This window comes from Mus caroli, unplaced genomic scaffold (genome assembly GCF_978045245.1).
Source record: "Mus caroli unplaced genomic scaffold, Mus_caroli_1 scaffold_13, whole genome shotgun sequence".
NCBI lineage: Eukaryota > Metazoa > Chordata > Mammalia > Rodentia > Muridae > Mus > Mus caroli.
The window spans coordinates 5,978,810-6,004,668 of record NW_028227268.1 but is presented as its reverse complement, the minus strand read 5'-3'; the positions used below and the strand labels follow the sequence as shown (position 1 = coordinate 6,004,668).

Sequence of the window (25,859 nt, the reverse complement as noted above, 5' to 3'; positions counted from 1 at the left end):
GTGGTCTGGCCCCACCCCAGTAGCTAGAAGTTCCAGAAGGCAGATGGCCCTAGACACTATGCTATCTTACCAAAGCGGCGTTTCTGGGGGGACGGGGGTGCGGGGAACAGAGACAGGAGATGTTCCTCTGTGCTACAACATGGCAGAGAGCACAGCCAGGGCACAAAAAAGGATAAAACCTGGTCATGGTCATCACCAAGGGCTGTTCTGTCAAGACCTCTGAGCCCTCCCCCCCCCCCCCATGCTGGTTCTCCCTGTGTTACACAGGATGAAGGGCTTCCGTGTGACAAGAAAGACCCCAGACGTTCAGGACTCTGGCTTTGCTTCAGCAGCCACCGCCCTGTCACGGGGCATGTTGGGAGGCCTGCTTGGCTCTCTGCCTCCTCAGCTTTACAAAGGCTTGGGCCTCGCGATCCCCCTTCCGGCTCTCCAGCAGCCGCAGAATTGGGTCCCCTGTGGAGAGAAAGGTTTGAGGGTTCAACTCTGGGTTCAGAAATAATACTGTCCCATTCTTGTGCCAACCCTGAAGGAACTGGTGGCTATGGACCAGCAAAGTTGACAAGATTTGCCTTGGCAAACAAGGCTTGGAAACGTGGCTACTGGGTGGGGACGCCACTGCCTTTTTCTATGAGGACATACGGCTAGGTAGCCAACCTCACGTCTCAGCCTACTCACCTGTAAAAGCCATCTCTCTGGACACCCAGTCAGAGACCCCTAGCCTGGGGTTCAGGCCTACCATTGGGTACAGGGTATGTGAGGGGCAGGCGCATTTGAGGTGCTTTGCCCGGCTCTGCACAGCTCATCAGTCCAGCTGAGAGGACACCTCTGAGAGTTATGAGAACTGGAGGTACCTACTGTAGTTCTTGTCTGACTGAGAAAGGTCCTCACTAGGGAGCTCTGTTTGGCCTCAGGCTGACAGATCCACCTGCCTGAATGCTGGGCCTACAGGGCTGCGCCATCACACCCAGCTCTCAGGTACTTTGAGGGGCTCATGATGCAGACAGGCATGGGAGCCTTTCTGTCACCATACTCGGCACTACAGGGTGTGTGCCCAGCACAAAGATCCTGGCCCCTTGTCACAGGGAAACTAATAGGTTTCCTTCTCCACCAGGAGAAGTCACATGACACTGCCAGAACTTAAATTTCACAGGACTCTCCATTAGACGAGAGCTTTGCCGAAATACTCAGCCACATGGGCCATGGTGCCTGTTCTGCTGGCTCCCTTCTCCCAAGAAGCCATCTCTCTGGACAGACACCCTGCCAGAGAGCCCATCCCCGGGACTCAGGCCTACCATTGGGGGCAGGGTATGTGAGAGGCAGACGCATTTGAGGTGCTTCGCCCGGCTCTGCACAGTCCGTCAGTCCAGGTACCCTGCAGAGCGGTAAGAAGGCCTCTCCTTCCAGGTCATCTGCTCCCAGTCTGTCGTGGTCCAGCACAGTGAGCAGGAGGCATGCCCAGGCTTTTTGGCAAGGCTCAGCAGGCACCAGGCTGGCAGGAAGTCAGACTCGGTTTAGTCGACTGCCTTACCCAAATCTGCCATCAACCTTCCATCTCTCCACCATGCAGAGCATCCCCTTGCTGAGAGCAGGCATGTGGCAGTCATATGAATCTCTACCACACAGTAGAACACCCACTCTGACCGCCAGCTGGATTTTACAACAAGGGGCCTTGTGGCCCCCAGGCCCATTTTCAACAAAGATCAGGTACCCAAGTATCTTGGATACAGCATCCTTCCCTGGATGCCTCTGAAGTCAACGTATGGGAATCCACCCCTTCCACCCAGGGAAGCAAACCCTCATCCCCAAAGACCCTTAAAACCCATCTCACAGGCTGCTCAGAGCACAGGGTAACCAGGGAGGGAAAGGAGGAGAGACTGGGAGAAAGGTAGGGTCTCACTCACAATTCAAAGGTCTCATCAAAGAGTGGGTGAAGTTCCTTCTTGTGCTTCTGGGTCTCCCGGGGGGCCAGTTCAGGGAATTCATGTCTGGGTTCCAGTGTCAGCTGAACAAAGGGGTCACTGGAACCTAGCAAGTGGTCCAGGGGAGGGTTGCTGACTGAATCCCAGCCATCACCATGTTCCCCCTCCCGCCTCCCTAAGCAGTACCATGGCTCTCTTCTGAAAACTGGAAGAGATGTGCTCAAAGCTCCCGCTGAACCTCCAGGGGTCCCAGTGGGGAGAGGCCCTGGGCAGCCTCCACTTACCATTGGAGTCCAAGGGCAGCAGGCTAGAGGCACTGAGCAGTTCCACGTGAAGTTTCTGCTCAGAGGCACGGTAGGATGCCTTGACGGTGACTGCGCCCAGCCTCTCAGAAGTGGTTTCAGCCTGGCACGGGATCGTGCATAGGGATCAGCTGGGAGGGAGTCGGGACAGGACCCACTGTGACCTTTAGTGGATCCAGGACAGCAGGGGCTTCTCACCTGCTGCTGGATTCGGCTACAGAAGTACTTCTGGATGAGCTCCCGGCTGGAGGCCGCCTGCAGCTCCAGGTCATTCTGCAGAGCCTGGAATGGCATATCGTCATGCCTATGCTGCAGCTAGGCACCCAGAGAGCGTAAGCTGTGGCTTCGCCATAGGAAGTGCTGGGGCCATGGAATCAGAGAGGGGGCACACAGGGAGACCCCGAGGCAGAAGCACCAGATGGTCTGCATTGGATATCTAATCTCTCTAATGCAGGCAGGCATTCAGCGACCCTGAGCTTTGAAGGACACCACATTTGGATTATTTATTTATTTATTTATTTATTTTTGCCACAGTCACAAAATCTGTAATAATGTTGGATAAGAGGCCCAACTTTTCACATTGGACTTGGTTTCGTGAATTACATAGCTGGTCCTGGATACAGATGAATACACAAAGTAGGCCCCCTGCCTTGACCTCCAAACTAAGGGTTCATCAAGAGACCCTAACAAGGCCCTGTTTTGTTCATTCCAGTGAACAAGGTTTGTTCCCGGCACTGCTCTGGAAACCTGTTCTTACCTGGAAGGTGTCTGTGTGCAGGGCCTCTGGTGGCAGGCCACAGCCCTCAGCGTGGAAGCAGACCTCCAGGTTCTGGGGAAGAGAGGAGAGATGACTCCAGGCACACAGCATAGGGTTCTTATTCTCACAGTTGGTCCAATTACCTGAAGGGCGACCTTCAGCCTGCCAGAAGCCAGGGACGAGCTACGCTGGGAAGAAGCCACCTCCACCAGCACAGTAAGCGTGTGGGTCCACAACAGAGTCAGAAGGCTGGCGGGAGGCCAACGGATGCCAGACACAGGACCGACCGAACGACGGGAGGAAGCAAAGATGTTCCTTCAGAAAGGAGAGGCCTCGGGAACCCAGGCTCACCCTCCCTCCCCGTCCACCTGTTCCTTCCACCGTGAGGCTGAGCTAGAGCTGGCAGGTGGTGTACAAAGGAAAGGTTACGCCTAGAGTGTAAAGGGGGCAGGCCAAGGGAGTCAAAAGTCAAAATCCCATCCAAGGTGTCTCTTAACATCAGTGGAGAATGTTCTTCAGTAGGACCAGGGCAAACCGCCAAAGAGCAGGGAGGAAAGCTAGAGCAGTATAAGTGGTCATTGTGCCCCAGGAAAGTTAATTCTTGCTTGTGTGTGTGTGTGTGTGGGGGGGGGACCAGAACAGAACCAACCACACAAAAAATGTTCAATAAATGGCATAAAAACCGAAGGAGTCCAAGCCTCCAGGAGCCCTGCTGTCTGTCAGTAGATGAGCAGAACTCTAGGAGGGAGATCCTGGCCGCCAGTCAAGGCTCAGATTTCACGTGGAGACAGGTAAGGCTCTGGACCAACACAGTCCTGCTCCTCAGCTCCTCAAGTGGCCCATTCACTCCTCAGGAGAGGCTGGGACACTGATAAAACTTGAACATCTTGAAGCCACTAAAGAAGATGTTGGAGCCGGGCGTGGTGGCGCAAGCCTTTGATCCCAGCACTTGGGAGGCAGAGGCAGGCGGATTTCTGAGTTCGAGGCCAGCCTGGTCTACAGAGTTCCAGGACAGCCTGGGCTACACAGAGAAACCCTGTCTCAAACCCCCCCTCAAAAAAAAAAAAAAAGAAAAAGATATTGAGATCTCCCCTAAGCCCCATTCCCACCCCCACCCTGGACTGTAGGCCACACTAGATGCTGGATCATGAAGAGGAAGGAGATGCAGTCAGGGGCCCTCATGATGAGCCCAGGCCTGGAGGGATACAGGGAAAGGCTTGCCGTGCTCAGAGCTGGGCAGAAGGAAAAAGGATCTTTAAGGGAAGCAGTGAGCTCCCCGTCCCCGAAGCTGGTTACATCCTCCAAGGAAGTCACCAAAGGGAATCCCAACATGCCACTGACGCGTGAGCTGAGGCCTTGGAGACATGGCGGCCGAGGGCAGATCAGGGGCTGCTGAGTACCTGCTGAAGTTCTCCTGGACCAGGTTGGTGTTCATGTAGCAAAGCTTCACCTCCAAGAATTTCATCAGGGGCAGAATGGCCTGAGAGAGAGAGAGAGAGAGAGAGAGAGAGAGAGAGAGAGAGAGAGAGAGAGAGAGAGAGAGAGAGAGAGAGAGAGAGAGAGAGAGAGAGAGAGAACATAAGACTCAGGTCTAAGCCGGGCGTGGTGGCGCATGCCTTTAATCCCAGCACTCGGGAGGCAGAGGCAGGCGGATTTCTGAGTTCGAGGCCAGCCTGGTCTACAAAGTGAGCTCCAGGACAGCAAGGGCTATACACAGAGAAACCCTGTCTCAAAAAACCAAAAAAAAAAAAAAAAAGACTCAGGTCTATTTTAGTCCTGACCCCACCCACTGTTCCACGCTTGTCCCCTTCCCCTGGGTAAGGGAAAAAGCTAGCTTTTGTGTGTTCGGTTGATGAGCAGAACTCTAGGAGGGAGATCCTAGCTCCCAGTCACGGCTCAGATTTCACATGGAGACAGGTGAGGCTCTGGACCAACACAGTCCTGCCCTCAGCTCCTCAAGTGGCCCATTCACTCCTCAGGAGAGGCTGGGACACTGATAAAACTTGAACATCTTGAAGCCACTAAAGAAGATGTTGGAGCTTGGTGTGGTGGCGCACGCCTTTGATCCCAGCACTTGGTTGCCCCCTGCCTCCTGTCTTCCTATCCTGGTTGTTCCTCTGTCTGTGTGCTCTGACTTCACCATCCTCTGCTGCTCCACACGTGCCTCCTCTGGACCTCTTCTGATCCCTCCTCTCTGCCTGCCATGCTCCTCCAGCAGGCAGACATCTGTACAGGTCCTTTCCCTGCTTCCTGTGGCCTGTGACTTACCTGTCATACTCAGAGGGAGGCTTTCCCTGACCACTGGCATCGCCCAGCCCAGCCCCTCCTTCCTTCTTTTCTCTTTAGCACTTATTATCCAGCACACGATATAAGCATGCACAAGACTGCATGTGTGTCCATAGTTAGAGTTACAGTTATAACCATGCCTGTGGTCAGCCGTATCACTGCACTAAGCTATCTTTTATTTCCTCAGAGCAGAAGCCCTAGGAAAACAGGAGTTTTGGTCACACTGTCTTACTACCAATGCTTAAGTCAGTATTTGGAACTAAAATGCATTGACTCAGTATTTGTTGAGTTAATACACAGCTTTCCCCCAAGCAATCAAGAGCACAGTGACACACTCTCCCCTTTACACGTGAGGAGTTGGGGTCAGCGGGGCTTGAATCTTAGCAAGGCGGCAGAGATAATAGGCACTGTGAAGGGCAGGTTCCTGGACCTGCTGGGCTGCACAACCCAGCTGGGCTTCCCCCAGGTAATCCTACACCACGCATCAGTGATAGGAGAGCCCAGGCCATGAACGAGGTTGCTGCCGAAGCCGGTGGAGACATCACACGTGGCTCAAGGTTGAGGGACTGATCTCTGACAGTCTCAGAGCCTTCAACCCAGACTCCTGTCATAACCCCAGGTGCAGAGAGATGGCCTGGAGGCGAGGATCAGCAGACAGGACGGTTACTCACATCCTCAGGCAGAACGGACTCCTTGACGCCGATGAGTTTCTGGATGTGTGTGGCAATGCCCACCTCCAACTGGAACACAAGGCAGAGAAGAGAGATGGAGCGAGCCCGGGGAACCCAGAGAGTTGGTGTAAGGCTTGAGTTTAGATTTAGGGTCTTGGGATAGACATCAGCTCAGGTCCTACTGAGGAACAGTCCCTGGGGAATCAGACAGTACCTGCTCTGCCAGGGTACGGACACCAGTACGGATCTCATGGCCCAGCCCCGCCAAGGCGCCCTGCAGCTGAGCATGTAACGTGTTCTGCAGCTGCCCCTGCTCCAACACGGCCCCGACCCGCTGCTCCAATGCCTCCCATGCCAGCTGAGTGGGTAGCTTGTCGATGATCAACCGTAGTTGCTCCATGTTATTGACCACCACACACAGCTGGGGACAAGTCATAAGCACAGAGAGAGAGATGCCAGCTTCATGAACAGCAGGCACCAAGACAAACAGATCCCTGGCCAGCCCCTCAACCCCAGCTCTGGGTCTTACCATGTCAGCTGCCTGGCTCTGGTCCTTCTGAACTGCAGACAGCTCTCGGGCCCGAGCCTTTATAAGGCTACAGTAGACCAGGGCCAGCCGGCACGTGTCCTGGTCGGGGAAGGGGGCGGGGGGGGGGGACGGACACAGTGGATGGATCGATAGGTGGGGCTTTCAGAATGGGTAAATAGAGGAGTCTTAGAAACTTGAAACTTAGAACATAAGTTATGCAGGGGGCTGGTAGTGGCTAGTAGTTTGGGAGTCTGGGAGGAAGCAGGTAGGGCTGAAGGAAGGCCCTCCTGAAGGAAGGGAGGGAGGGATGCTATACCTCCACGAACTTGACAGTGATCATGAAGGCCTCCTCTGGGTCTGGCCAGTCCAGCTGCCGGGCAGTGTGGCTAATTTGAGCAAAGCAGGTAGACAGATCCACGGCAGAAGTGCTGTGCTTGGTCAGTTCACCCAGGGGTACCAGCTGGGGACAGGGAAACACTTAGAACAGAAGACCCAGAACAGGCAGGCCAAGATCTGCACTACCGCTAGCAAGCACAGAGCTGAGTGGAGGAGGCTCCAAGGAGGACAGAGCAAGGCTCAGCCCACCGTCCCTCCAACCTGTAGGACCCCCTAGGTTTGGGGAAGCTCTGTCGACTGAGCCCTAAGCTATCAGGAGGCCCAGCTGACCTGACCAATGCCCACATGAGATGTTCGGAGACATTACAGGCTTCCACCAGCCAGGAGGTCCCAGCAGGGAACTCAACCACACTCTCCCAAACCCAGGGCCCCGCCTATACCGTGTCCATCTGTACGGCACGCTGCACCCGCTCCAGAGCGACACTGTAAGTCTTCTGCAGCCAGGAAGGGATGGATGGCTGAAACCAGCGGTGGAAGCCATCCAGGGCCAGGACTTCACGGCTAGGGAGAACAGAGGCTTAGCCTGTGGAAAGCACGGGCTAGCCTCGGGCCTCAGCCCCTGTCAGTTAACTCTCCTCCCACATGCGTGCCTGAAGCCCACCTTCAAGTCACTTGTTGCCCACCTGTCTGAGGGGACAGGGCCCAGCTGGTAGAGCTCCTTCAGGCTGACATACAGCTTAAACAGACTCTCTCCAATATCCGGAGAAACAAGGTTGCCAGCTGCCACCGTGTGGTCCTGTACCCTCTTGGCCACCTATGAGGAAAGGCTTGTTAGGCAAGGCTGTAGAGCTGGCTGGAGGGGTGCGACCTAGAGATGGCAAAGGGTCTCACCAGCCACTGCAGCTCCAGGAAGGCCATGGAGAACAGGTCTATCTTGAGGACACTGGAGGAAAGGCAGCGTGTGTGACAGTGGTACCCACCAGGGTCCCACAGGCCCATCAGCTCCAGGCCCATAAATGCTCACTTGTGGAAAATCTTGTTCCATGTGCGACGACACTGGTACAGATCACCCATGACATCCTGTACCAAATTTAGCAAGGCCTTGCCAGCCTCCAGGACGCCCTGAGAAGGATGCAGGCATTTGAGCAGGGTTCCAGGGGCAGCCACTACCTACCCATCTCCAGCCCCTGTTTCAGAATCTACCTGTACCATGGGCTGATGGTGTTGCTGCATCAGGTGAAACCACTCAACTGTGCCCATCTGTTGGAAGACAGGCAGGAAGAAGGAGGGGTGACCAAGCTAAGGTACATGCTTCTACCCCAACCCTTGAGGAGATGCCTACCCGCAGAGCTTCAGAAACCAGCTGGGACAGTGGAGCACTGTCTGGGCACAGTTCTCCAAAGGCCTTCATTTTGCACATCTGGACCAAGACTCTGGAACACAGAGGGCACCATCCAGATGTCTGTGACCCTACTGCTACCCAACTGGCCTTCTTGACCCCTCCCTGCAAGTGCCACCCATCCCTGACCTCCCCAACCCATCCCCCACCCCGCAGGCCACCACTGACCTGAGGAGGGACTGCAGCCTGGATGGGGAGTCAGAGACAGACAGGGGAAAGACGGAGCGGAACTTCCGGATGAGGGAGAGGCCATAGGCCAACAGGGATGTGAAGGAGGTGGCCAGCTCCTCCCGCTGCAAAGCCAGGAAGATGTTACAGGTCACGTCTCTCCAGAGCCCCGCCTATGCGACTCACACCAGTCACCTGTTCTGCTTTGAGTCGGCCCTGGATCCACTGGTACTCTATGCTGGTGATGGGGTGCAGGAGGCAGCTGCTGGGGAACTCCAGGCTCTGGTAGAGGCGGCTGTAGGCCAACCACTGCCTGCAGAGACAGGACGTCACATCTCAGTGGGTGTGACCTACTCGACCAGCCTGGAGGCCAGGGAGACTCACGGGGTCTCCATTTCTGCAGATGCTTTTCAAGTCGCCTGACTGTTTTTGTTTGTTTGTTTTTTTTTTTTTTTTTTTTTTTTTTTTTGGTTTTTCGAGACAGGGTTTCTCTGTGTAGCCCTGGCCGTCCTGGAACTCACTTTGTAGACCAGGCTGGCCTCGAACTCAGAAATCCGCCTGCCTCTGCCTCCCGAGTGCTGGGATTAAAGGCGTGCGCCACCACGCCCGGCTGTTTGTTATTTTTTAAGACAGGGTGTCTCTATATATCCCTGGCTGTCCTGGAATTCACTTTGTATACCAGGCTGGCTTTGAACTCACAGAGATCTGCCTACCTCTGCTTTCTAGATGCTGGGATTAAAGATATGCACCACCACACCCGCCTTACTGATTTTTTTTTTTAAGTTTATTTGACAGGCGTGATGGCACTCGCCTTTAGTCCCAGCACTTGGGAGGCAGAGGCAAGCAAATTTCTGAGTTCGAGGCCAGCCTGGTCTACAGAGTGAGTTCCAGGACAGCCAGGGCTACACAGAGAAACCCTGTCTCGAAAAAAAAAATTATTTTTATTATTACATGTGAGTACACTGTAACTGTCTTCAGACACACATCAGAAGAGGGCATCCGATCCCATTACAGATGGTTGTGAGCCACCACGTGGTTGCTGGGATTTGAACTCAGGGCCTTTGGAAGAGCAGTCAGTGCTCTTACCCACTGAGCCATCTCTCCAGCCCCCTGGCTTACTGATTCTTGAATTGTGCTTTGAATGGATACGCCTTCAGAATTGGACAGGGTGAAGCACACCGTTAATTCTCCCACTTGGGGGGCATAGGCAGGTGGATTTCTTTGTGTTGGAAGTCAGCCTGGTCCTCACAGCATGTTTTAGACCAGCCAGGGCTACATAAAGAGACCTTGTCTCAAACATCAACAAAACCAAAACCAAAACCCAAAAAAAAAAAAAAAAAAAACCCTTCATCATTTCCGGAGCTAGTAAGATGACTCAGTGGGTAAAAGTGCTTGGACCAACTGGGGCTGGAGAGATGGCCCAACAGTTAAGAGCACTGGCTGCTCTCCCAGAGGACCTGAGTTTGGTTCCCAGGGTCTGCGTTGAGAGGCTTCTAACCATCTGCAGCTAAGGCTACAGAGGATCCAGCGCCCTCTTCTGGCTGGTGATGAATCTGCACACAGGTGTTACATGATCACACAGACACATATGCATAGGCATAAATAAATGAATTCTTAAGAAAAAAAATTAGGATGTTTGTGAATGTACCACAGATGTATAAGAAGGTGTGCATGTAGATGTGTAGGTATGTGTGAGGGCCAGAGGTCAAAGGTCTTCATCAATCAGTCCTCAGGTTCCCCAGTTCCCCTAGACTCCTGTCTCTGCCACCACCATCCCAGCCCAGCCCCAGGGCTGGGATTTCAGGTATGCCAAGCCACAGCCTGCTGGAGTGCTGAGGACTGAACTCAGATCTTAACGTCTGCAGAACAAGCCCTTTACTAAGTGGATATCACTCTAACTCACTAGATAGCTCAGCATGGCCTTGAACTCCCTGATCCTCCCGCCTCCACCTCCCAAGTGCTAAGACTACAGAAGTGAGCTACCGCCGGGCGTGGTGGCGCACGCCTTTAATCCCAGCACTCGGGAGGCAGAGGCAGGCGGATTTCTGAGTTCGAGGCCAGCCTGGTCTACAAAGTGAGTGCCAGGACAGCCAGGGCTACACAGAGAAACCCTGTCTCGAAAAACCAAAAAAAAAAAAAAAAAAAAAAAAAAAGAAGTGAGCTACCATGCCTGGGTAAAACTTCAGGGTGACTTGCGCACACGGCAGTCAATCCTCAGCTGGAAGTTCCCTTAGACACGTAAGGGGAGACCTGATGGGTGATTGGCTAGATGAAGTTAGGGCGAAAGCAGGGATCGACCAGTGGCAGGTGGCGGTCTCTCCTGGAACAGCCACTACTTGCATTCAATGCCTAGATCCTGAGAGGGAAGCTGGCCCCTTATTGTGTGACTTTATTTATTTATTTAATTTTGTTTTTTTGAGACAGGGTTTCTCTGTGTAGCCCTGGCTGTCCTGAACTCACTCTGTAGACCAGGCTGGCCTCAAACTCAGAAATCCACCTGCCTGTCTCTGCCTCCCAAGAGCTGGGATTAAAGGCATGCACCACCACTGCCTGGCTACTGTGTGACATCTTACTTGCCTCAGGAACATCCATGTGCCTGAGTCCAGAAGACACACAGTCACCCTCTTCTCTCTCCAAGTTTCTCCAGCCCTGGGTGGCATTCTGCTCTTTCTCTTCCTGCCCAGCTATGACTGCTTTTCCCTTGAGGGTGGCATGCCAGTCATTCCTGAGTGGCCCTTCTTGGCATTCCCAGAAGCTGACATAGTCCAGAGAACATGATGGCCCTTGACAGACTCGTCACTTTTAGAGTTTTGTCCTTCGAGATGGATTCACTGTGTAGCCCAAGAGGGGCTCGCACTTGTAATTCTCCTGCCTCGGCCTTTTTAATGCTGGGATTGATTATTGACATGTACCACCAAGCCATTTTAATATCAACTTATGAATGGGTATCAGCTATTTGCTGCTGTGAGCCTATGGCATTGGAAAACGGAGCTGCAGCAGAGACAGGACTTGAAAGAGACAGGCAAGGTCAGTGAGTGACCTGGGGGTGGGGTTGTGCTCAAAAAAGGAGAACACAGCGCTCTTCTCTGTTGGACACAAAATTCTAGGATAGCTAGGATGAGTTGTGTACAAAATCTCCAGATTTGAAAGTTTGTTAACTGACTCCACACTTAACACAGTTTGGACCTCAGAGCACACTCTTGAGAGTTGTGCTTTAAGCTGCCACCCTGTAGGTGGGCGGGCAGGGCAGACCCTCGGGGGCTCTGAGCAGGGCTGGTATACTCACGCCATGGACTGGTGGAAGTCCGACAGGTCCTTCTGAGTGGCGTGGAGAAAGAGGATGGTGACAGCCTGGGGACTCAGTGACGCGTCCCAGGAGGTACTGCCGGCCTAAGGGAAATAGCAGATGCATTTTGGGACCTGACAGGTGGCCCTGGTGGTACCCAGCTCTGGCAGACAGCTGTACCTGGTGCTGTGTGACTTCATGGGACACCAGCTGCTGCAGTAGGTGAAAGTGTACAGTGTAGCTGGGCTGAGAGCGGCTGGCCGCCGTGGCTCTCTGTAAGGAAGTCGGCAGGGTTTTCAGTGGAGGGCCCCATGCCAGGTATAGCCAGTTCTCCCCAACCCAGGAAGGCTTATCAATCAAAGATGATGGCGCCACTAACCCAGGCCCTGGACCTACCCTCTTGTGAATGAACTGGAACTGAAGGTGGCACTGGCCGCGGTCTGGGTAGGTCTCTGTGCAGGGCTCTAGCGGGAACCACTGGTCCTCTCGGCAGCGCAGGTCCTAAACAAGCAAGACACGCGGTGCTGAGCATTGAGGTGTACAGAGATGAGGCGAAGGCAGAGAAGCAGCTGGGCAGCCCCCAGCTTGGGTTGGGTCAGACCTGGAGTCCCTCAGAGGCCTCCAGCTCTGCCTTTGCCTCTCCTTGGTCCTCACCTGCAACCTCAGAACCACATTCCCCAGAAAGTCGTCCTGGCCTTTATCCTTCCGAGCTTCTTTAAAGATCCTGTTTTAAAAGACTGGTGAGGGTTCAGCCACCTGGGTACCCAAGGGCAGAGCCTGCCTTCCAGAAACCAGGGTGCATGTGGAAGGGCGGGAGGGGGTCCTTCTTCTCTGAGTCTGCCGCACCCACCTCCGGAGCCCGTGCAGGTCCGTGAGCTCCCCGAGCTTCTGCCTGACAGACTCCACAGTGTCCAGGTCCCTGCAGGCCAGAGGTTTGAGCAAGGGGCAGAGAAGGGGCCTGTGACCTCATCAGTTTTGTCCCTCCTCCCCAGGGTCAGGGTCTGCCACTCACCACATGTCCAGGTGAAAGCTTGCATTGGCTATGTCCTCAAACTCCCTTTAGGGAAAAAAGAACATGTATGCTTAAGAACCTTAGCAGGGTAGAACACCCGCTGCACATCCTTGTCAGAGCAGGCCACAAGGGTTGGCCATAAGCCCCAAGCCTGCCCCCCTGTGAGCCTGCCCTCTGGAAACGCCATCCCCAATATCAGCCACTATGAAGTTGTAGGCCCTTCCTGCCTACTTCCTCCCTCCCTTTTGTTTTGTTTGTTTTTGTGTAGCCCTGGTTGTCGTGGAACTCACTCTGTAGACCAGGCTGGCCTCTCGAGCTCAGTGTCTGCCTGTCCCTGCCTCCTGAGTGTATGCCCCTAGCGCCAGGCTTTTTCCTCCCTTTTGATTTTTTTTTTTTTAAAGATTTATTTATTTATTATATGTAAGTACACTATAGCTGTCTTCAGACACTCCAGAAGAGGGCGCCAGATCTCTTTACGGATGGTTGTGAGCCACCATGTGGTTGCTGGGATTTGAACTCTGGACCTTCAGAAGAGCAGTCGGGTGCTCTTACCCACTGAGCCATCTCACCAGCCCATGATTTTTTTTTTTATTGTGGGTCCAGTATCTTATTACGTAGCCTTGGCTAGTCGGGGACTCACTATGTAGACAAGGCTGGCCTCAAACTCACAAAGATCTACCTACTTCTCCCTCCCAAGTGCTGGGATAAAAAATTCAGCCAGCATGGTTCCTCCTTCCTCAACACCACTGTACCTTTTTCAAGGAAGGGCTGCAGTGTCCCCTGGCCACTGCTCACGCAGAGCAGCTGACTCCCCCTGCTTACTACTATATAGCAGACTTAGTATTTATGTGGCAGGGTCTTGCCACATAGCCTCGGTTAGCCTTGAACTTGCCATCTTTCTGCCTTACCCTCTTGAGCTAGGGTTACAGGTATGAGCCGGGTGTGGTGGCGCACGCCTTTAATCCCAGCACTCGGGAGGCAGAGGCAGGCGGATTTCTGAGTTCGAGGCCAGCCTGGTCTACAAAGTGAGTGCCAGGACAGCCAGGGCTACACAGAGAAACCCTGTCTCGAAAAAAACAAACAAACAACAAAAAAAAAACAGGTATGAGGCACTATATCATGCAGATGTATGACTGGCATTTACATCATGGGTCTGTCCTATGGGGATGAACCTCCGTCTGGCTCCTCCTGAGAACCAAGGGCTAAACTGTGTCTCTTGATCCAGGAAGATCTCTGATCCTCTTATCTAGAAAAACCTTATACCCTGAGGTGCCAGAGAGAGATGGGAACAGGAAATAGAGGGTGGCTGGAACAGGACCACATACAAGATAAAGGTCTCGTCCCAGACGGGATTAAGTGTCTGGCTCTTGACTTGGGTGCGATGGGTCTCCTCTTCAGGGATGGTGTGTTTCACCACTGCCTTCTGCCGACGTCGGGACACAGGGCTGCCCTCTGCTACACCAACCTTCTGCTCGATGCCCAGCAGGCAGTAGGGGTCGCTGAACCCTAGGAAGGTGTGAGAGACAAGACTCCAGGGTGCCAGCCAGCTCCCCTTGAATTCCCATCAGCTCCACTGGGGCCCAGCCTCCTCCCGAGACATCTGGATAAGGTCCCTGGAGACTCAGCGTCTACATGCAAGAGGCTAGCAGCTGGGGGAATCTTTGGAAGAGCTCAAGGCCAGACTATGATGGGGAGAGGTTTACGGGGATGCCTCGACCTCAATCGCACTCACCGCTGACATCTTTGCCCAGAATACCCTTGGCCTGTTTCACTGTGGCCTTCAGGCAAAATACTGGCTTCTGTAGGGATAGGAGGGGGGCTGCCTGAGTTCCTGAGGCGACCAGGTTTCTTCCCGCGCCCCTTCCTCGCCCAGCGTGCCCGGGACCAGTTTACCTCGAGCTCCCTGACTCGCCGCAGCATCTGCTGGTGCTCCTCAGGCTGCACCTGGAAAGCCTGAAGGGGGCAGAGGTGTGGGAGGCTGGGGAGGGGACACAAGGTGGTGGGGAGGGAGGGCCGAGCCTTGGCTCATCCTAGGAGGATGGGTGCGGGTGGAGGCTGGGTTTACCTTCTGCAGATAGCTCAGCAGTTCTGAGTCCTCCTTCACATGGTTGGGCTCTGGCTGACCCAGGCGGTGCAGGACAGTATAGAGGGCTTCCTCATACAGCAGGTCCCGCTGAGACACAGCAGGGTCACCTCATCATCACCCAGAAGCCCTCCCCAAGACCCACACCTCCAGCCCAGGAAAAGGGACAAAGCGACAGATGTCCAGGGAAGGTTGAAACACAGCGTGATCTCTACCAGGCTGCTGCATCCTCAGACTCTGGGGGGCTGAGGGGCCTCCTCCATCATCCCCCACACTCTCCCAGCACCTCCTCTTACCTCCTCTGGGGAGAAATGGTGGGACTGAACGTGGACCTAGGAGCAAGGCAGAAAGACACGGCGTCCCTGGAGGCCTCTCCAGCCAGGCAGGAAGGGCCATGCCTAAGACAGTGGAACCCCAGCACCTCGGCCTCTGGGCCCACCATGTCCCTCACCTTTTCCAACATAAGGCTCCCTGAAGGGCCGACCCCTGGCCCATCTTGCCCATGCCCTGGCCCGCCATGCCTGAGGTCCATGAGCGTTCAGGGGCCCAGCTGTGGGCTGTTTAGCACCTGCCCCCCTCTCCTTCCCCAGAGGAAACAGCAGTGCTTATCAGAAGGCCACCAGCTCCTCACCCCAGCAGCGGAAGTGAGGCCTAGCAGCAGAAGTGGGTGAGTTGGGGGAGATGGCAGGCATGTCTTTGCTAGCTCAGAGGGGGCCCCCAGGTAGCCCACTGTCATTGGAGATAACTGTTTCGTGGGGCTGGAACCTTCAAAGCTATAGGAACGGGGTGGGCCTGGGGTACAAGCCCACCAAAAAGAAGGGACTGGAGAAACCCACCATGGCTCTGCGGAAACTTGGTGGACCCCTCTGCCCACCCACGAGTACGCCCAGGGCCATAGAGGGCAAGCGGGTGGGGGCCTGCCTCCCACATCGAAGCCCCACTACTACTGAGCACCCCCGGGCTGGCTCTTGCCCCTTCCTGCAGTCACTCCTACCTCCCGGGTGGCTTGGGGTGGTGGATCCTGCAGGTCTCTGACCCTGCGGCGCCTTATCTTGATGGCCTGGCGCAAGAGTGGACGCCGCTGGGGGTGGGAGAGGTGTGTCGCCATGGTGGTTGGCTCTGCCCTTCACTCTGCCACCCCCTGGCTGCGGCCGGGTGGAAACAAGGAAGCCGCAGGGTGATGCAAAGGGCCCCGGGCTACACTCTGCTGGGGAGGGTGGAGGAATGGAAGGGTCAGGGTGTCACTGCCTTGGTGGGGCCTTCTCCAGGCTCCCAGCAACACCCTTCAGCCTTCATCCCCGCCAGATCTTCCTCAGCCAGGAGAAAGTGGGCGCAGTGGGCAGGCAAGCCCCACCCACCGTCCCACAGAGGCTCTGGGGAGAGTCCAGAGCTCCTGGCAACGGATAAGGCCAGGCTAAGGCCGTTGCCTGCTTCAACTATGCCTGGGCCGGGGAACCCACTCGCCCACCGGAGACCTGTGGTGTTCTCACCCTAAGGTTTTCCGAATGGGCCCCAGATCTGGGGCAGGGTGGGGCAGGCTCAGGGCGGTGGCTCCAGAGAGGCTAGAGGCAAGAGGCGTTCCTCAGCCAATTGCTCAGCCTGCTCCACCCCACAGGTGACATTCCAGGCAAGGGACAGAACTACTTTGTGTTAGCCAGAGATGGGGAGAAGGGAGAGGCGATGAGGCCTCGGAGCAGTCTCTGTGCGTGGGAGCATTTTGATCTGGGATCTCCCACAGCTCTCTGGCTCACTGTGAGTGGGGTGCAGGTCCGGCTTAAGGACTTTGCTATAATCCACCGTCTTCTTTCCTGGGTAAGGTGGCATGAAGGCACACACTGTGGTAGCCAGCCCAGCGACTCTCCCTCGTAGAAGTCCTGGCACGCCTATGCTCAGGAGGGGAGCGGGAGGAGCAGATGGGACACAAGCCTCGTCCTGGCTCCCGCTGGGCTGGCAGTGGGTGGCACAGACACCATCCCAGGCAGGTGCAGGAGCGTGGGGGCTCTGTAGGAAGGCTGAGAACCAACCACTCGCACTGAGACGGAAACCGGCCTTCTAGCCCCGCCCCCAGCAGCCCCTCCTCCGGAAGACCTCACCCTGGTCGCCACACAAGAGTCAGAGAAGGTCCAGTCACTTCGTTTTTTACTATTTCACAGTTGTAGCAAACAAATCAAGGTGCAAACAGGGTTTATTTCACATTAATATATTAACTGGACATTTTGTGTCAAATAAATAGGAATTCTCTTTAAATAACCATCTCCTCATTTTGTGTCTGGACCAGGAAGGAACAAGAGCAATTCTTAGTGCATCCAGGGGGCGTGAAGCTTACAGAGGGGCGGACTGCAGGTTAGAGGTCACATAGTTGGAGGGCCTCAGTCCCAGATCAAAGGGCCTGGCGGGACAGACATGCATTCTCTATCCCTCCTGCAGAGCAGCCCCCTGTAAAGGGGAGAGGAGAGGAGGTGAATAATTCCCAGAAACAGTAGCATAGGGGCAGAGGGGCTTCCTCTGTAACACGGTGGCTTTGCCTCTGATGCCAGCCACTGGAAGCGCCCAGCAAAATCCCTGGAAGCTCCCACAAAGAACAAGGTGGCCGGGTAAGTGTGACTGTGGATTGACAGTCTGCTGGGACAGTGGCCTTCCAGAGCCAGGCGCACACCAGGGGTAAGGAATGTGAACACGGCTTGGCAGGGCCTGTTGGGGAGACGCATGGCTGGTCTTAGGAGCCCAAGAGATGAAGAACAATGGTCACCAGGCTGAAGGGGCTGGGCAGCAGTGAGGAGTGGCCAGAGAGTCCCTCTGTATGTGTGGGGCTACTATCATGAGGAACAAGGGTCACCCCGTGCTCCTGCAAGCTCCAGAGATGGTGAAAGGGAAGCTGGGAAGAAGAGCGCTGTGAGCTGAGCTAGGGCGAGAAGCTGGGACGTGCCTCTCAGAGGCCAGGAGTTCCACCTTTCTATCAGGGCTAGCTCCTGCTAACTTTATACTCAGGCCTGGGGAAGAACAGGGCCCTCCCTGGCCTCCTGGAATCCCAGATGCAGCCCCACGGGAGGCCCAGGAAGGGGTCTCTCGGTAAGAGGCGGGAAGTGGGCAGGGTCTACTGGGTCTTCTTGTCTTCTGGGGGGTAGTAGGGTGGTGGCGGAGGCTGGCTCTAGAGAAAAAAAAAAACAAAGTTCACATGAGACATCACAGGACTAGCTGTGCTGGCTCCCAACGCCAGCTCCCAGGCTGCGTGACTGAGAAGGCGGTCCCCGCCAACTCACCACGGGCATGAAGGCGGTCCCCTGCCAACTCACCGCGGGCATGTAGACATTGTGTGGGTTGCCTGGGTTGTAATAGGCGCTGGCAGCGGCTTCTGCAGCCTTGGCCTCGGCTGTTAAAGCAAACACATGGGGAGACAGCAGCAAGCGGTGAGCCCCTCCTCCGCCCTCACCCAAGCTCCTAGGCCCATTTGTAGGCGAGAACACTGAGTTACAGAGGTGATCTTCTGACTCCAAAAAGGTCACCACAAGCCAAGAAGCCACAGAGTCCTCATCTCACCGTACCTTTGGATTAGTGTTCTGTGGCACCTGGGATAGAGCCCAGGCCCAGCCCACTCAAGCAAGTGCACACTGAACCACACCCAGCCCTTGGATATAGCTCTTTACCACCAGGCTACCACTGTGCTGGTGCCTTTGGGTGGTCTGTGACCCAGAGGCCCTTCATCATTTGACCGTCAGTAGTCTCCAGCCATTGTTGGGAGTTCTCTGCAAGCCCTTGGGGAGGAGAGGGCTGGTCCTGAAGGACTGCTGGCAGCTGAGAGGCCTCACCTGCAGGAGTAGCGGGGGCACTGGGGCCACTGACCGGAGGCTCCATGGGCCCAGGATAGGGTGGTGGTGGGGGCTGTACATAGCCCATGGCCCCATCCATCATGGGAGGTCCTGGATAGAACTCTGCTTGGGAAGAGAGCGACAGAGACAGTGAGCAGCCCCTTGGTTTCATAGGGCTACACCTGGGATGCCCTAACTAGTCTTGGGATGCCCTCTAAACTCTCCAGGTCTGTTAGGTGTGTTTCCCCGCTGCAGCCTGAAGGTGTGGCTAGTGGGTGGGTGGGTGGGTGGGGTCTGAGTCTGGGCAGCAGAGGACACACTCACCGGGTGGGGGTGGTGGATAGGGATAGCCAGGAGGGCAGGGGTACATTCCATTGGCGACTGGCGGGGGAAAGACATAGGCCCCGCTGGGCATGTAAGGGTACCCATAGGCTCCATTGGGGACTTCACCTCTGGAGGCTATAAGTACAAGGGGAGAGAGACATGAGTGTCACCTGCCCCAGGGACTGATGGGTCCCAGGACTGTGCCCACAGATGTGCCCTACCACCATTCCACTGCCCACCCCAAGGGGTCTGCCTAGGTCACCATGTGGTGAGGGGAGGATGGGAAAAAGGACAAAAGGCAACATGGTGGGGTCAAGGCCAGGTGTGAGGAAAGTGGAGGGAGAGATGTGTTGGGGAAGGGGTGAGGAATGAGGGGGGAAGGGGAAGGAACAAGAGGGGAGGGATGCTGAGTCCAGCACTGGGTGATTGACAATGGCTACTGGATGGTAGTTCAGGAGCTGGGTTTTTTGTTTGTTTTTCAGTCCAAACATTTCTGCTAAAATGTTGTCTGCCTGCTCTGGGCAGGGAAGCCCTCAGAGGAGAATTACAGGTTTCTTCCCCCAACTTCCCAGTCCTGTCAGCTGGCCCAGAGAGTTACCTCCTAGTGTGAACGATACAAAATAAAAGGACAAACAAAAAACCCACATGTCTGATGTGTCCTTAGTTTTTAAGGGCTTGGATACCTTGAGATGCCACCTGGAGCATCCTCTGCCCAAACTCAATGGCGCCCCCTGCTGTGAAGGTCAGCTTGTAGGAGGCGGAGCCTTCCCAGCCACCTGAGAAGGACAAGGACAGTCAATAGTGAGAGGGAAACAGGTTCAGTGCAGACAGATAGCTTGTCCTCTTCTGGCCACCGATGAACACTAAGGAGGCCTGTGGGCAAGGGTGGGCCCTGTGCTGTAGACTGGCCCAGCTCCTGCTTGGGGGGCGGGGTGTCTTATCCTCTCAGCAGGACTTTCCCCACCCCCAGCCAAGTACCCACCCAGCACAAAGGCTATAGAGTTGCCTGGACAGCCAGCAGCAAGAGGGAGGTGGGGAGGTCTCTAACAAAGCACAAAGCACGTGGCAGCTGGCATCTCCTGGTAACTGGCATCGAGGTCCAGTGTAGAACTCTCCTGGTAAGGGGCCTCAAGACAAAACATGGCCCCTCAAGCCCAGAGGGAGGCTCACACAGAACCCCCTGGAGTCTGGGAGTCAGCCACAAAGCAGGCCCTGGCAGCCTCTGCTGGAGCAGCTGCCTTTCCCTACCTTTCCTAGGAACAAGACACAACTCCTTCCCAAACCTAAAACCTGGGTCCTCCCCGAGTAAAAATTAGCACATCTAGTTCTGTTGCTCACTTTCTGAGCAAAAGGCTGATTTAACCCAGCACTTCCCAGCTCTTGGTAACCAAGGTCCCCAAGCGCTGCTTAGCCATTAGCCTGGGTATCAGAAGTTAATTCACACTAGGGGGCTAGAGAGATGGCTCAGTGGCTAAGAGCACTGTCTGTTCTTCCAGAGGTCCTGAGTTCAATTCCCAGCTCACAACCATCTGTAATGAGATCTGGTGCCTTCTTCTGGAGTGTCTGAAGACAGCTACAGCGTACTCACGTAAAATAAATAAACCTTAAAAAAAAATAATCTCAGCTAGGAAGTGAGGCTTGGACAAGGGATGTAAAAAGGGCGTTTCCAGGTGGCAGCCAGAGAGGCTGAGCTTGTCACCCACCTCCTGCTTCAGCCTTCACTATTCCCTTAATGAAGTTCGCACCGAACACCGGCTGCTTAATCTCACAGTCCTTCATCAGGTAAAAGGGCATCATGAAGGACTGCATGGCGTCCTTCCCCTTAGACAGAAAGATGACCTGTGGAGAGAGAAAACCAGGCCATCAGAGCCAGAACCACAGCCAGCTCAGTCACTCACACCTGCCACTTTCTGTGTGCTCGGTCTCTTCCTAGTGACAGAGTAGATAGCATAGTCCACTCCTGGCAGCCACGTGGCTCCTCCCAAGTGCTGGAAACAAACATCCCAGGAGAAGCCAGACTCAGGTGTGCACAGGAGGAACCTGCAGGCCGCAGAATGAGTGGGGACACACTGCTGTGCCTCCAGACACAGGCTGCCAGACTCGGTGCACATAGGAGCCTTCTGTGCTAGGTGCTAGGTGCAGGGCAGAGCAGGTGGAGGCTCCTGGGGGCAGGAGGCACAGCCTGTGCCCATACACAGCATCCTTGTGACTTCCTGTAGGTCACACTTTGCCTGACAGCCACATCACTTTCCTGTCCCATACCCGGAAAAGCCCTCGGTTTCCTATTTTCTTTTTCTTTTTTGTTTTTGTTTTTTTGTTTTTCCGAGACAGGGTTTCTCTGTGTAGCCCTGGCTGTCCTGGAACTCACTTTGTAGACCAGGCTGGCCTCGAACAGAAATCTGCCTGCCTCTGCCTCCTGAGTGCTGTGATTAAAGGTGTGCGCCACCATGCCCGGCTTCTATTTTCTTAATTTCATTTATTGATGTTGTATTTGTGTGGGTGGGTGTGCACATGCCACAGTGCACACATGGAGGTCAGAGGTCAGTTCTCTCCTTCTACTTTGTGAGTCAACCCCTGGGTTTCCAAACCACCAGACGACACGACGTGAACATCAGCCCCCAGAGGTGAGCATGTTGTGGGAGGTGTCATCATGAAAACGTGCCCATGTGCTCATCACATCTCCCCTGGGGGCGGGGGAGGGGGAGATGACACAACCACATGTGGCACTCCTTTCCTAAGTTCCCACAGGCAGGGCCCCTTTCCTATGTACTTGCTTTTATTACTCAGAGCCCACACGGGTTTCCCTCAGACCAGGCAGACTCTGCAGCCTGGCACCTCTCACTCTGCAGGGTTCTGCTGGGCTCTCTGCCCAGCCTGGAGGTTGCGGCCCTGCTACCATATTCTGTGTGCGACATTCATCACTCTGGCCGTGCACAGGAGTCGCAAGGGCTACTCTAGGCAAGTCATCCCGGCAGCTACATCCTACCTCAGAGAGAGTTTTGTGGAATTTGCACGGCCCAAGTCAGGAGAGCGGCACAAAGGGTCAGTATGCTTCTAGAATTGAGGATCATGTGACAGAAAAACAGGCCGAGCAAGGCGCAAACAGTCCCCAGGGTTCAGAGGCCACTGGTGTCACAAGACTGAAGCAGACACGCACATGACCCTCTGAAAGCACAGAGCCTCTAGCCCAACTGTCCTGCTGTACAACTTACCCGGTACGGAGTAAGGTAGACGGTGCCTTTCTTGGTCCCTTTGAAGGCCTCTGGCACATTCTTCATGTCGTTGAAGGTAAGCTCCACATGATCATAGGACATTAGGATGCTGTGAAGAAAACAAAAATACAGTGGCCAGATGACATGCTGTCAGTTATTCTAGACGGGACAGAGTCACTCAGAAGAGTGTGTCCACGGGAGCTATGACGAAACCATCAACACAGCCCAATGGAGAGGAACAAGCCCAGTCTATGAATCTCCCCCATTCTATGTCTATAGCCCCACGTGATCAGGAAGACAGCCACCTTCACCTCTGCGGCTGCATCACATCCCTGCGTTTACACTTTAGTGCGCTCTCAAGTCCTGTGAGTGGGGTTCTGCCTGGGGGTGTTTTGGGGGCAGGGTTTCTTATAGCTCAGGCTGGTCAAAGCTTGCTAAGTTCCCTCCTGCTTCCACCTCCCAAGCTGCTGGTCTCCTGAGGTGCTAGGGCGGAGCCTTGGGCGTGTGCTGGCTATGAGGGCACTCCACCAACTCAGTCCCAGCCAGAGCTCTTTTGTCAGTGTTTGTAAAAGCTAATCTATGCCGGGTTGTGGTGGCCCAACTTTAATCTCTGCACCCAAGGAGGCAGTGGTACGTGGATCTGTGAGTTCAAGGGCAGTCTGGTCTATAGAGTGAGTCCCAGGATAGCCAAAGCTACACAGAAAAATGGTCTCAAAACAAAACAAACAAATAAATACAAGCCTAATATGTAAATGGCTCCAGGCTCATCCCCAGCATCAATAAATAAATAAATAAATGTATGTATGTATGTATGTAAAAGACATGATTCTATATTTGCATTGGACCCCCTGATGCTGGAGTTACATGTGGTTGTGAGCTGTTCCATATGGATGCTGGGAACTAAACCTGGGTTCTCTGGGGGAACAGGAAGTATTTCTAACTGCTAAACCAGCTCTCCAGCCCCTAATCCAAGCTTCTCTAGCTGCAGCGGTAGAAAACTTCTGCACATAAAGCCCTTGAGATAGGGGCGCAAGTGTGTGTGTGTCTTCGTGTGTGTATGTACTCAATTCTCTGGGAAGAGTTCACAACTTTTCTTTTGGAGACAGGGTTTCTCTGTGTAGCTCTGGCTGTCCTGGAACTCACTCTGTAGACCAAACTGGCCTTGAACGCACAGAGATCTGCCTGCCTTGCCTCTTGAATGCTGGGACCAAAGGCGTGCGCCACCACCTCCAGGTAAGTTCACAGCTCTTATCTCTATCAGTGGTTTGTGAATTAAAGATTAATGTTTACAAGTTTAAATTCCAAAGTTTGAGTGTCATACTTAAATTTTAATTATTGCTGACACATTTGTTTCAGAAGTGTGGCTGAAGTTATTCCTTAGAACCCTACTGGTAGCAATGAGCTATGAACCAGATGCTGAGGCCCAGGAGGGTAGATAGGGTAAGACTCAGTTTAAGAGACAAAAAATTCCCAGTATGGTAGCACATGCCTTTAACCCCAGCACTCAGGAGGCAGAGGTAGGTGAATCTCTGTAAGTTCAAGGCCAGCCTGGACTACCTACTGAGTCCTGGACAGCCAGGGCTCTATTACACAAAGAAACACTGTCTTGGAAAAACAAACAAAAAGGAATCACTCCCAAATAATGAAACTAAATAGCCCTGGTGAATTCCTTGCACTTAAAAGCCTGAGATAGGAAGACTGCCTCAAATTCAAGGCCAACCTGGGCTACAGGAATGAAACCATACCTCAAAAAACCAGAGAGACTGGTAGAAGTGGGGACAGTCATTAAATGGCATCAGAGAACTTGGCTCAGCCAAAGAACTGGACAAAGTATACCAGAAAACAATGTAAGGTTTCTCAGATTACAAGATAAAAAGGTTTGAGTTCGTATGGTTCCATTCAGCTGTCTCCTCCTGTCCCAAATATCCTTTCTTGGTGCAATAAAAGAGGGGCAGCTCAGATTAAAGAAGTGGTCACCAAACACATGTGCTGGCCAGCCCCTTCCCAAGCCCTACGCACACAAGGTCAGCAGAACCTGGCCGTGTCACTGCCACCTTCTCCTCTGAGTCAGCTTCCCAGGTGACAAGTCCCAAGACGGGTGCCTGTCTACACTGGGTGTGGGCTCTGACTTCCATCATGTCTCTCTTGGCTCTCAAGTTAATCCAAGCCCGGATAGTGCAAGTCAGGAGAGTCGGATTTTCAAGGAACAAGAAAAAAGAGGAACGGAGAAGCCCAGCAGTTCAAGGGAGGGGAGAGAAAAAAAGAATCTTGAAGTTGGGAGACCTCTGTTCGGGGAACTGACACAGGCCATTAAGAATTCAAGAGAACCAGGCAAGAGACAAGCCTTTATAAGGGTCACCGGGTTAAGCAGCTGACAGACATTTAGTTCCACCACCTCTAGGGCCTCAGGTTCTTTTGGAACCTGAGAAGTTCCTGGAATATACGAGAAAAATGTACAGGAGTAGTTAAGCCTATTGACTTTGGGGCCAAGTTACCTTCCTTCAATTCCCATCTGTTAGTCACAGCACAATGGTCTAAATTATTTTCACCTCACTAGGCGTCACTTGCCCTACCCGTAAAATGTGTCTAATAGTTTCTGCGGCACAAGATTATGTATTACCTAAGGTAGAGCTGACGCAGCGTAGTAAAGACGTAGTGAACGCCTAATAAACAGCAACTATGTTTTAAGACTTCGTTTGGGAAGAGGTTCAAGAAATCAACCGTGGGCCTCACTCGGCTTCCCAAACAAACCCTGACACCATTCTCCGGCCCCACCCCCACCCATCGCCCCAGCTGATCAGCACTCCGGCCCTCCCCCACGACCCACCCACTCCCTCCAGCCCCGCCTCCGGCCGTTACCACCCCTTTCTCCCCCCCACCCCCGCAGCGCTCCATCAATTTCCTTCCCCACCATATCCCACCGCCCACCACACACAGTGGCCGACACCCGCCCTTCAAGTCTCCAGGATCCTTCCGCCGTGTTTTCACCTCTCAGTGTTGTTGACGATCACTCCGCCGCCCTCTGAGTGATTCTTGTTGAGCGCCATAGTCTCTCCCACCGGGGTCCCGAGACTCGCAAGGCTCTGCGCTTGCGCTGGTCTTTGGGCCCGCCTCTAGTGGCGTCGTTCGTATTACAGTCAGCCAATCATAGTTCCTGCGCGCAGGCTGACCAACCACCTGATCGGGACTGTCACGTGGGGAGAGTTTACTCCCGCTCTCCCTCCCCCAAGTTGCACCTGCATCACAAACAAGCAGCCAACTACAATTCCCAGCAGGCAGTGGCCCCGCAACTGCGGCCTCGCCCTGCGTTTAGTGACGAGTGCATTCTGGAATTTGTAGTCTTTTTTTTTATACTATAGGCCAGGCTGGAGATTATATTTACAAGACTACTTAAACATTTGTACGCCTCTCTCATCCCAGCCTCCTCATGTTAAGCAAACTCAATCGAAGAAATGTAACTTAAATTTGATGATCTGGTGTATGGTACATTTAAATATCACGTAACCAGCGGTCTTCATTTCCGCAACTGTCATGAGTAGTTCGCGCTTACACTTGGGTATTCATTGCAAACTTACAGAGCAGTGCGAAATGCAGTCCCTTCTACAGTAGACTGGCAAAGCCCGGAAAAAAAAAAACAAAAACAAAAAACAAAAAAAACGCCACTTTAATCGACCCAGATCCAGACCCCGGACTGTGAACTTCTGGGGACTGAGCGGTCCGCTCCCCACCCTCTTCCCCGCCCAACACCTGCCTCCTGCCGCCTCGCGAT

At 54.0% G+C, this 25,859-nt stretch overlaps 2 protein-coding genes across 5 annotated transcripts; both read right to left on the bottom strand.

Moving 5' to 3' along the window:
• Positions 1-246: 246 nt before the first annotated feature.
• Positions 247-16,784, bottom strand: Unc13d (unc-13 homolog D). Of its 2 annotated transcripts, XM_029483105.2 has the most exons (33): positions 16,239-16,784; positions 15,743-15,955; positions 15,045-15,080; positions 14,731-14,838; positions 14,559-14,618; positions 14,398-14,464; positions 13,991-14,171; positions 12,666-12,710; positions 12,504-12,572; positions 12,308-12,377; positions 12,050-12,154; positions 11,834-11,926; positions 11,654-11,757; positions 8,563-8,680; positions 8,368-8,492; positions 8,143-8,233; positions 8,004-8,060; positions 7,825-7,922; positions 7,692-7,743; positions 7,484-7,614; positions 7,241-7,361; positions 6,781-6,924; positions 6,465-6,563; positions 6,150-6,356; positions 5,936-6,004; positions 4,379-4,458; positions 3,122-3,227; positions 2,979-3,050; positions 2,420-2,503; positions 2,204-2,324; positions 1,902-2,025; positions 1,293-1,489; positions 247-453 (listed from the first exon to the last, which is right to left on the bottom strand). In XM_029483105.2, the coding sequence occupies exons 2-33, from the start codon at positions 15,854-15,856 to the stop codon at positions 344-346; spliced, it is 3,258 nt and encodes a 1,085-aa protein (XP_029338965.1). In that variant the 5' UTR covers positions 15,857-15,955; positions 16,239-16,784; the 3' UTR covers positions 247-343. The 2 variants fall into 2 exon arrangements, with proteins under 2 accessions (XP_029338965.1, XP_021033129.1); XM_021177470.3 differs by lacking the exon at positions 16,239-16,784 and having other exon boundaries at positions 15,743-16,054.
• A 131-nt stretch (positions 16,785-16,915) lies between these two features.
• Positions 16,916-25,227, bottom strand: Wbp2 (WW domain binding protein 2). 3 transcript variants are annotated; one of them, XM_021177499.3, is made up of 8 exons: positions 25,079-25,227; positions 22,091-22,199; positions 20,582-20,717; positions 19,562-19,654; positions 18,879-19,013; positions 18,555-18,677; positions 18,042-18,118; positions 16,916-17,896 (listed from the first exon to the last, which is right to left on the bottom strand). In XM_021177499.3, exons 1-8 carry the CDS (start codon positions 25,135-25,137, stop codon positions 17,843-17,845), a joined length of 786 nt encoding a protein of 261 aa, XP_021033158.1. In that variant the 5' UTR covers positions 25,138-25,227; the 3' UTR covers positions 16,916-17,842. The 3 variants fall into 3 exon arrangements, with proteins under 3 accessions (XP_021033158.1, XP_029339910.1, XP_029339911.1); XM_029484050.2 differs by lacking the exon at positions 18,879-19,013; XM_029484051.2 differs by lacking the exon at positions 18,879-19,013 and having other exon boundaries at positions 18,555-18,594.
• Positions 25,228-25,859: the final 632 nt, after the last annotated feature.

Excerpts from the sequence above, each read along its gene's own strand:
- Unc13d (XM_029483105.2), bottom strand. The coding sequence starts at position 15,856 with ATGGCGACACACCTCTCCCACCCCCAGCGGCGTCCACTCTTGCGCCAG. Across the intron at positions 7,923-8,003 it reads ACCATCAGCCCATGGTACAG|GGCGTCCTGGAGGCTGGCAA; the intron begins GTAGATTCTGAA and ends CATCCTTCTCAG. Across the intron at positions 4,459-5,935 it reads AGTCCGTTCTGCCTGAGGAT|GCCATTCTGCCCCTGATGAA; the intron begins GTGAGTAACCGT and ends TCTCTCTCTCAG.
- Wbp2 (XM_021177499.3), bottom strand. The coding sequence starts at position 25,137 with ATGGCGCTCAACAAGAATCACTCAGAGGGCGGCGGAGTGATCGTCAAC. Across the intron at positions 22,200-25,078 it reads ATCGTCAACAACACTGAGAG|CATCCTAATGTCCTATGATC; the intron begins GTGAAAACACGG and ends TTTTCTTCACAG. Across the intron at positions 19,655-20,581 it reads AGTGAAGGCTGAAGCAGGAG|GTGGCTGGGAAGGCTCCGCC; the intron begins GTGGGTGACAAG and ends TGTCCTTCTCAG.